We start from the raw sequence: 8,015 nt of genomic DNA, 5'->3' as shown, positions 1-8,015 counted from the left end.
CTGGAAGGAGGCTGTAGGTCTATGCTCTGTCTGGAAGGAGGCTGTAGGTCTATGCTCTGTCTGGAAGGAGGCTGTAGGTCTATGCTCTGTCTGGAAGGAGGCTGTAGGTCTATGCTCTGTCTGGAAGGAGGCTGTAGGTCTATGCTCTGTCTGGAAGGAGGCTGTAGGTCTATGCTCTGTCTGGAAGGAGGCTGTAGGTCTATGCTCTGTCTGGAAGGAGGCTGTAGGTCTATGCTCTGTCTGGAAGGAGGCTGTAGGTCTATGCTCTGTCTGGAAGGAGGCTGGAAGGAGCTGTAGGTCTATGCTCTGTCTGGAAGGAGCTCTGCTGCTAGGTCTATGCTCTGTCTGGAAGGAGGCTGTAGGTCTATGCTCTGTCTGGAAGGAGGCTGTAGGTGGAAGGAGGCTGTATGCTCTGTCTGGAAGGAGGCTGTAGGTCTATGCTCTGTCTGGAAGGAGGCTGTAGGTCTATGCTCTGTCTGGAAGGAGGCTGTAGGTCTATGCTCTGTCTGGAAGGAGGCTGTAGGTCTATGCTCTGTCTGGAAGGAGGCTGTAGGTCTATGCTCTGTCTGGAAGGAGGCTGTAGGTCTATGCTCTGTCTGGAAGGAGGCTGTAGGTCTATGCTCTGTCTGGAAGGAGGCTGTAGGTCTATGCTCTGTCTGGAAGGAGGCTGTAGGTCTATGCTCTGTCTGGAAGGAGGGTCTATGCTCTGTCTGGAAGGAGCTGTAGGTCTATGCTCTGTCTAGGTCTATAGCTCTGTCTGGAAGGAGGCTGTAGGTCTATGCTCTGTCTGGAAGGAGGCTGTAGGTCTATGCTCTGTCTGGAAGGAGGCTGTAGGTCTATGCTCTGTCTGGAAGGAGGCTGTAGGTCTATGCTCTGTCTGGAAGGAGGCTGTAGGTCTATGCTCTGTCTGGAAGGAGGCTGTAGGTCTATGCTCTGTCTGGAAGGAGGCTGTAGGTCTATGCTCTGTCTGGAAGGAGGCTGTAGGTCTATGCTCTGTCTGGAAGGAGGCTGTAGGTCTATGCTCTGTCTGGAAGGAGGCTGTAGGTCTATGCTCTGTCTGGAAGGAGGCTGTAGGTCCACTACCACAACTTACCTCCACGTGACTGTCTCTCCAGCAGTGGTCATGTTCCTACGTCATGTCTCCAGGAGACGTTGTAGTCCGCGCGTCTGAGCAGTTGGCCGCCCTGTTGCATCGGCCAAGGGTCTGTTGGTCTCCGTCGTTTCTTTGCAACCTGATTGGCTTCTGCATCTGTCATCTGCAGCAGGTCCCCGCCCTCTCCCCTGGTAAATCCAACCAACGGGGGGGGGGCTCTGAGTCAGTTATCCATACGCTTGTGACGCAGTGACGGGATGGGGAGGGGGTTCAGTGAAATTAAATTAAATGTCGTCGGCCTGGAACGCCAGGTGACTTGATATAATGACGCTGTTGATTTAAGTGGCCGGTAAGCTGTGGCCTCGGAGTCAGGGGATTGTTTTTACCGATGACAATATGGGTTTCTATTGATTTTGATATCAATACATTTCTGCCTGCAGTATTCGGTCTCTGTCTGTCTGTCTCTGTCTGTCTCTGCCTGTCTACACTACACCACATATAACCATTCATCCCAGGACATGGACATAGCTGCCAAAATCATCTTGGTTCTTATTCAATCATATTTCTACGTAACTCGAGTCGGGCGCTGTGTAGCAGCATTCATTGGGGGTAAAATGAAAACACCTTCAATCAGGTCGTAAGTCAAATCCTTCCGTTCCTCTGTTCTGTTTGACTTCAGACAATAACATATTTCCCCTGTCAGAACAGTCAGAACAGTCTGGAAGGGTTGCTATAGAAACTAACACCACGTCTGCAGTTCTCGAACTCTCCACGCGGCGGCGCTCTGGGTCCATCTGACCGCGTGTCTGAACACTAACAAGGTGCGCTTCTCATCCCCCACCCCTCTCCCCCCGTCAAGTTGTTAAACGCATTCATTCATGCATCTGTAATATCTCAAGAAGAAGAATCATCTGAGAGACTTGATATTATTGGATGTATTTCTTGTCTTCTAGTGCACTATTCGCTCATAGAACCTACCTACTTATATAGTTTTGGTGAGATTGTATAATTTAAAAATAATTTTTAAAAAAATTAAAAAACGAAATGTTGTAAACAATGTCAATAGCATCATATTTGATTCATTCGATTCAGATTCGATGCTGTTCGTTATTGATCCGTACATATAAATCATTTGAATAGTGCCTGTGGTCGTTTTAGAGGGCAATTGGGCTGTGCGTAATGTCTAGTATCCTCAATGGCAAGGTGTGAATGGATGTGCCCGCTCCCAGACGAACACACACCATTCAGACTACTGTGGTTCCGCTATCAAAGACAACGGCATCTCTGCATGGATGGATAGACCTCTGTTATGCCCATTCCTCATCACAGTTGACAGAGAGGATAGAGGGTCTGCTGCCAGGCAGCGCTGCCCAGTAAAACGCTCTCAATAACGGTCTAATGGTGTACATAAATAGGGGGTTTGTGGGTAGAGTCACTGGGTGACCTTGGGGGGTTTTAAGTCATTACAATGCCCTGTAGGTATAAGATTCATTCAAGTAATTTTAGACAAACTGGTCCTATTATATTATATATCAACACCAAACAGGCAGATAAATATGTAAACTTTTAGAAAACGGGAAAAAAAATAAAAACACGAAATTAGGCTGAATAAATGAGACATTAATTAGAGAGTAAAGCGCTGCAATAGAGAGGGGGGGGATCATGGTTGTTGTTTATTTGTTTATGAGGCTAAATATAGCCTCATAATGATGTTTTACAACCAACAAGCGAAGAAGAGCTGTGCGCATAACGGAAGACTGTTTTCACGAGTCACGTTTTGATTCATCCACCGTTTATGATAATCTATTTAAAAAAATAATTCCTTCAGCATTAAGAGACGCCGGAAATAAGAGAGAGCCAAACCTTACTCTAGCCAGAGCGCAGAATTGGAGATGTTGTTCTGCTACTCACAGAAAGAAACGCGGTTTCTCTGAATATCTTCAAGGATATGTCTGCTTTTTCCCGTTGCTGGGTATTTTCTGTTTGCTCTTTTATCACACATTAGTGAGTTTCCCCGTATACGCTTTGTGTGGGCTGCAGTGCGCTTTGTGTGGGCTGCAGTGCGCTTTGTGTGGGCTGCAGTGCGCTTTGTGTGGGCTGCAATTGGTATATTTGATAGAATCAGCGTCCTCCGTGGCTATTAAGTCCGATTTGGAAAGCGATGATGGTTGGCTGTCACTGTTCTTTAATTCACCGAAAGACGGTTGCTGCTGCTGGCCACACGTCACGTGGGTGTATTGAAACTGCTCCTCGTGCTCGGTCTCCCGGTGATAGAAGTAGTTGAAGTTGGACACGATGACCGGGACCGGTAACGCGATGGTGAGCACACCGGCTATGGCGCACAGAGAGCCCACGATCTTTCCGCCGATGGTCACCGGGCACATGTCCCCGTAGCCAACGGTAGTCATGGAGACCACAGCCCACCAGAACGCGTCGGGGATCGAGCTGAAACCGGAGTCTGGATCGTCGGTTTCGGCGAAATAGACAGCGCTGGAGAAGAGGATGACTCCGATGAAGAGGAAGAAAATGAGCAGCCCCAACTCTCTCATACTGGCTTTGAGGGTTTGTCCTAATATCTGAAGCCCCTTGGAGTGTCTGGACAGCTTGAAGATCCTGAACACCCTGACCAGCCGGATGACCCTGAGGATGGCCAGAGACATGGCCTGCTGTCCGTTTCCCTGGTGCTCCGCCAGCTCCAAGCCCAGGGTGATGAAATAGGGCATGATGGCCACGATGTCGATGGTGTTCATCATGTTTTTGAAAAAAGCAGGCTTGGAGGGGCAGGTGAGGAACCTGACGAACAACTCGAAGGAGAACCAGATGATACACAAGGTCTCCACTATGAAGAAAGGATCTGTGAATGGATTGGGCCTTTTAGAGCTGTTAGTTCCATTCACCGCCAGCTCAGTGTCCCAATGTTTCTCCTTCTCATCCCTAAACTCAGGCAGCGTCTCCAAACAGAAGATGACAATAGAAATTAAAATCACCAGAACAGAGACAATAGCAATCCCTCTGGCGGGTCCAGAACTCTCCGGGTATTCGAACAGAAGCCAGACCTGTCGTTGAAACTCATTTTCTGGCAACGGTCTCTCCTCTTCTTTTATAAATCCCTCGTCCTCCTTAAAATTCTCGATCACATCTTCTCCCAATTGGTAAAATTTGATCTCCTCCATAAATATGTCCAGGGGCACGTTGACGGGTCTCCGGAGGCGGCCGCCAGACTGGTAAAAGTAGAGGATGGCGTCGAAGCTGGGTCGGTTCCTGTCGAAGAAGTACTCGTTCCTCAGAGGGTCGAAGAAGCGCATTCTCTTCCTCGGATCCCCCAGTAAAGTGGTGGGGAACTGAGCAAGCGTTTTCAGCTGGGTTTCGAAGAGCAGCCCGGAGATGTTAATGACCACGCGCTCACAGCACTCCTGGTCCGTCCGCTGATCCACCGGGTCGAACACATCTTGGGACAGGGCTGTTAGTGCCACAGTCTCATCGTGGTTCTCCCTGGGCACTACTGTCATGTTTCTCCCCCAAAGGGCAACAGCTTCTGTCTCCACAGACCCCGCTAGTGTCCGTGTCGTAATCCCCTCCCTTTACTTGTGCGTTTTTTAGTCCTTCCGCGCTATTTTGTGACCAACAAGACCAAGCAGTCACTTGTGGAATGATGAGAAGGGCACCGCTCTCTCTGTCTCTCTCTTTCTCTCTCTCTCGCTCTCGCTCTCTCTGTCTCCTCTCTGTGTCTCCTCTCTGTGTCTCCTCTCTCTCGGTGTCTCCTCTCTGTGTCTCCTCTCTGTGTCTCCTCTCGGTGTCTCCTCTCTGTGTCTCCTCTCGGTGTCTCCTCTCTGTGCCTCCTCTCTGTGTCTCCTCTCTGTGTCTCCTCTCTCTCGGTGTCTCCTCTCTGTGTCTCCTCTCTGTGTCTCCTCTCTGTGTCTCCTCTCTGTGTCTCCTCTCTGTGTCTCCTCTCTGTGTCTCCTCTCGGTGTCTCCTCTCTGTGTCTCCTCTCTGTGTCTCCTCTCTGTGTCTCCTCTCTGTGTCTCCTCTCTCTCGGTGTCTCCTCTCTGTGCCTCCTCTCTGTGTCTCCTCTCTGTGTCTCCTCTCTCTCGGTGTCTCCTCTCTGTGTCTCCTCTCTCTGGTGTCTCCTCTCTGTCTCCTCTCTGTGTCTCCTCTCTGTGTCTCCTCTGTCCGTGCCTCGTCTCAGCCTGTTTGTCTACTGACGGTTCTATTCCTTCTCTCACGTCTGAGGACGGGTTGTTTTTGTTTGTATTTTCCTCCCTGTACACAGCAGCTTCTCCCATCCCTCCCTGTTGCGCGCTGCTAGTCTGGACTACCGACTGTTACATTCACAGCATTTCAAATAGCAATGCCCTCCCCACGCTGACGTGTAGACGCTCTCTCACCCAAGAGAGAAAACACACATACATGCTTGGTGTCTGAATTGGATTCAACTGATATTTGATCTATTGACTGGAACCAATAAAATATGCAATTTGATATTTACATATTTCTACATTTATATTTCTACATTTATATTTCTACATTTATATTTCTACATTTATATTTCTACATTTTATTTCTACATTTATATTTCTACATTTATATTTCTACATTTATATTTCTACATTTATATTTTATATTTCTACATTTATATTTCTACATTTATATTTCTACATTTATATTTCTACATTTATATTTCTACATTTATATTTCTACATTTATATTACTACATTTATATTTCTACATTTATATTTCTACATTTATATTTCTACATGTATATTTATTCTTATCCAGAAAGACTTACAGTTGGAGCATTGATCTTAACATAGCTAAGGGGTCACAGGCAGGGGGTCTAGGGGGTCACAGGCAGGGGGTCTAGGGGGTCACAGGCAGGGGGTCTAGGGGGTCACAGGCAGGGGGTTTAGGGGGTCACAGGCAGGGGGTTTAGGGGGTCACAGGCAGGGGGTCTAGGGGGTCACAGGCAGGGGGTCTAGGGGGTCACAGGCAGGGGGTCTAGGGGGTCACAGGCAGGGGTCTAGGGGGTCACAGGCAGGGGGTCTGGGGGTCACAGGCTGGGGGTCTAGGGGGTCACAGGCAGGGGGTCTAGGGGGTCACAGGCAGGGGGTCTAGGGGGTCACAGGCAGGGGGTCTAGGGGGTCACAGGCAGGGGGTCTAGGGGGTCACAGGCAGGGGGTCTAGGGGGTCACAGGCAGGGGGTCTAGGGGGTCACAGGCTGGTGGTCTAGGGGGTCACAGGCTGGGGGTCTAGGGGGTCACAGGCTGGTGGTCTAGGGGGTCATAGGCAGGGGTCTAGGGGTCACAGGCTGGTGGTCTAGGGGGTCACAGGCTGGTGGTCTAGGGGGTCACAGGCAGGGGGTCTAGGGGGTCACAGGTAGGTGGTCTAGGGGGTCACAGGCAGGTGGTCTAGGGGGTCACAGGCAGGGGTTCTAGGGGGTCACAGGCAGGGGGTCTAGGGGGTCACAGGCAGGTGGTCTAGGGGGTCACAGGCAGGTGGTCTAGGGGGTCACATGCAGGTGGTCTAGGGAGTCACAGGCTGGGGGTTTAGGGGGTCACTGGCAGGGGTCTAGGGGGTCACAGGCAGGGGGTCTGGGGGTCACAGGCTGGTGGTCTGGGGGCCATAGGCAGGGGGTCTAGGGGGTCACAGGCTGGTGGTCTGGGGGTCACAGGCTGGTGGTCTAGGGGGTCACAGGCAGGGGGTCTAGGGGGTCACAGGCTGGTGGTCTAGGGGGTCACAGGCTGGTGGTCTAGGGGTCACAGGCAGGGGTCTAGGGGTCATAGGCTGGTGGTCTAGGGGGTCACAGGCTGGTGGTCTAGGGGGTCACAGGCTGGGGTCTAGGGGTTCTCCAGGCAGGTGGTCTAGGGGGTCACAGGCAGGTGGTCAGGGGGTCACAGGCAGGGGTTATAGGGGGTCACAGGCAGGGGGTCTAGGGGTTACAGGCAGGGGTCACAGGCAGGTGGTCTAGGGGGTCACAGGGGGGTCACAAGCAGGTGGTCTAGGGGGTCACAGGCAGGGGTCACAAGCAGGTGTTCTAGGGGGTCACAGGCAGGGGTCAGGGGGCCGCAGGTCCTCTTGCTGTTCTGTAGGTTAATACCATGGTCTGGTAGTGGTGGGTGGGGGGCAAGTCCTCCTGCTGTTCTGTAGGTAAACACCATGGTCTGGTAGTGGTGGGGGGGGGGCAGGTCCTCCTGCTGTTCTGTAGGTAAACACCATGGTCTTGTAGTGGTATGGGGGGGCAGGTCCTCCTGCTGTTCTGTAGGTAAACACCATCTGGTAGTGGTGGGTGGAGGGGCAGGTTCCTCCTGCTGTTCTGTAGTGTAAACACCATGGTCTGGTAGTGGTGGGGAGTGTGGGGGGAGCAGGTCCTCCTGCCAGGGGAGTGTGTAGAGGAGCAGGTTCTCCTGCCAGGGGAGTGTGTGGAGGCGCAGGTCCTCCTGCCCGGGGAGTTTGTGGAGGAGCAGGTTCTCCTGCCAGGGGAGTGTGTGGAGGAGCAGGTTCTCCTGCCAGGGGAGTGTGTGGAGGAGCAGGTTCTCCTGCCAGGGGAGTGTGTGGAGGAGCAGGTCCTCCTGCCAGGGGAGTGTGTGGAGGCGCAGGTCCTCCTGCCCAGGGGAGTGTGTGGAGGAGCAGGTTCTCCTGCCAGGGGAGTGTGTAGAGGAGCAGGTTCTCCTGCCAGGGGAGTGTAACACATGGAGGAGCAGGTCCTCCTGCCAGGGGAGTGTGTGGAGGAGCAGGTCCTCCTGCCAGGGGAGTGTGTGGAGGAGCAGGTCCTCCTGCTCTCATCTAGGGGAGTCTGTGGAGGAGCAGTTTGGAGTATTCTGTGGATCACAACCATGCTCTCTGTTTTAAACACTATTTGATCATTTAACACATTTACATGTATTATTGATCTGGCATGTCTCTATTGTCTCTAATCTCTCCTGAT

At 51.7% G+C, this 8,015-nt stretch overlaps 1 protein-coding gene across 1 annotated transcript; it reads right to left on the bottom strand.

Annotated features, from left to right (window-relative positions):
• Positions 1-2,135: 2,135 nt before the first annotated feature.
• Positions 2,136-4,872, bottom strand: LOC124018990 (shaker-related potassium channel tsha2-like). Its single transcript, XM_046334314.1, has one exon. The coding sequence runs from the start codon at positions 4,600-4,602 to the stop codon at positions 3,088-3,090; it is 1,515 nt and encodes a 504-aa protein (XP_046190270.1). The 5' UTR covers positions 4,603-4,872; the 3' UTR covers positions 2,136-3,087.
• Positions 4,873-8,015: the final 3,143 nt, after the last annotated feature.

This window comes from Oncorhynchus gorbuscha, unplaced genomic scaffold (assembly GCF_021184085.1).
Source record: "Oncorhynchus gorbuscha isolate QuinsamMale2020 ecotype Even-year unplaced genomic scaffold, OgorEven_v1.0 Un_scaffold_595, whole genome shotgun sequence".
NCBI lineage: Eukaryota > Metazoa > Chordata > Actinopteri > Salmoniformes > Salmonidae > Oncorhynchus > Oncorhynchus gorbuscha.
Note: the sequence above shows the minus strand (reverse complement) of the source record. Positions and strands in the feature narration are given on the sequence as shown.

What these genes read in the sequence shown, in the direction of transcription:
- LOC124018990 (XM_046334314.1), bottom strand. Translation starts at nt 4,602, where the DNA reads ATGACAGTAGTGCCCAGGGAGAACCACGATGAGACTGTGGCACTAACA.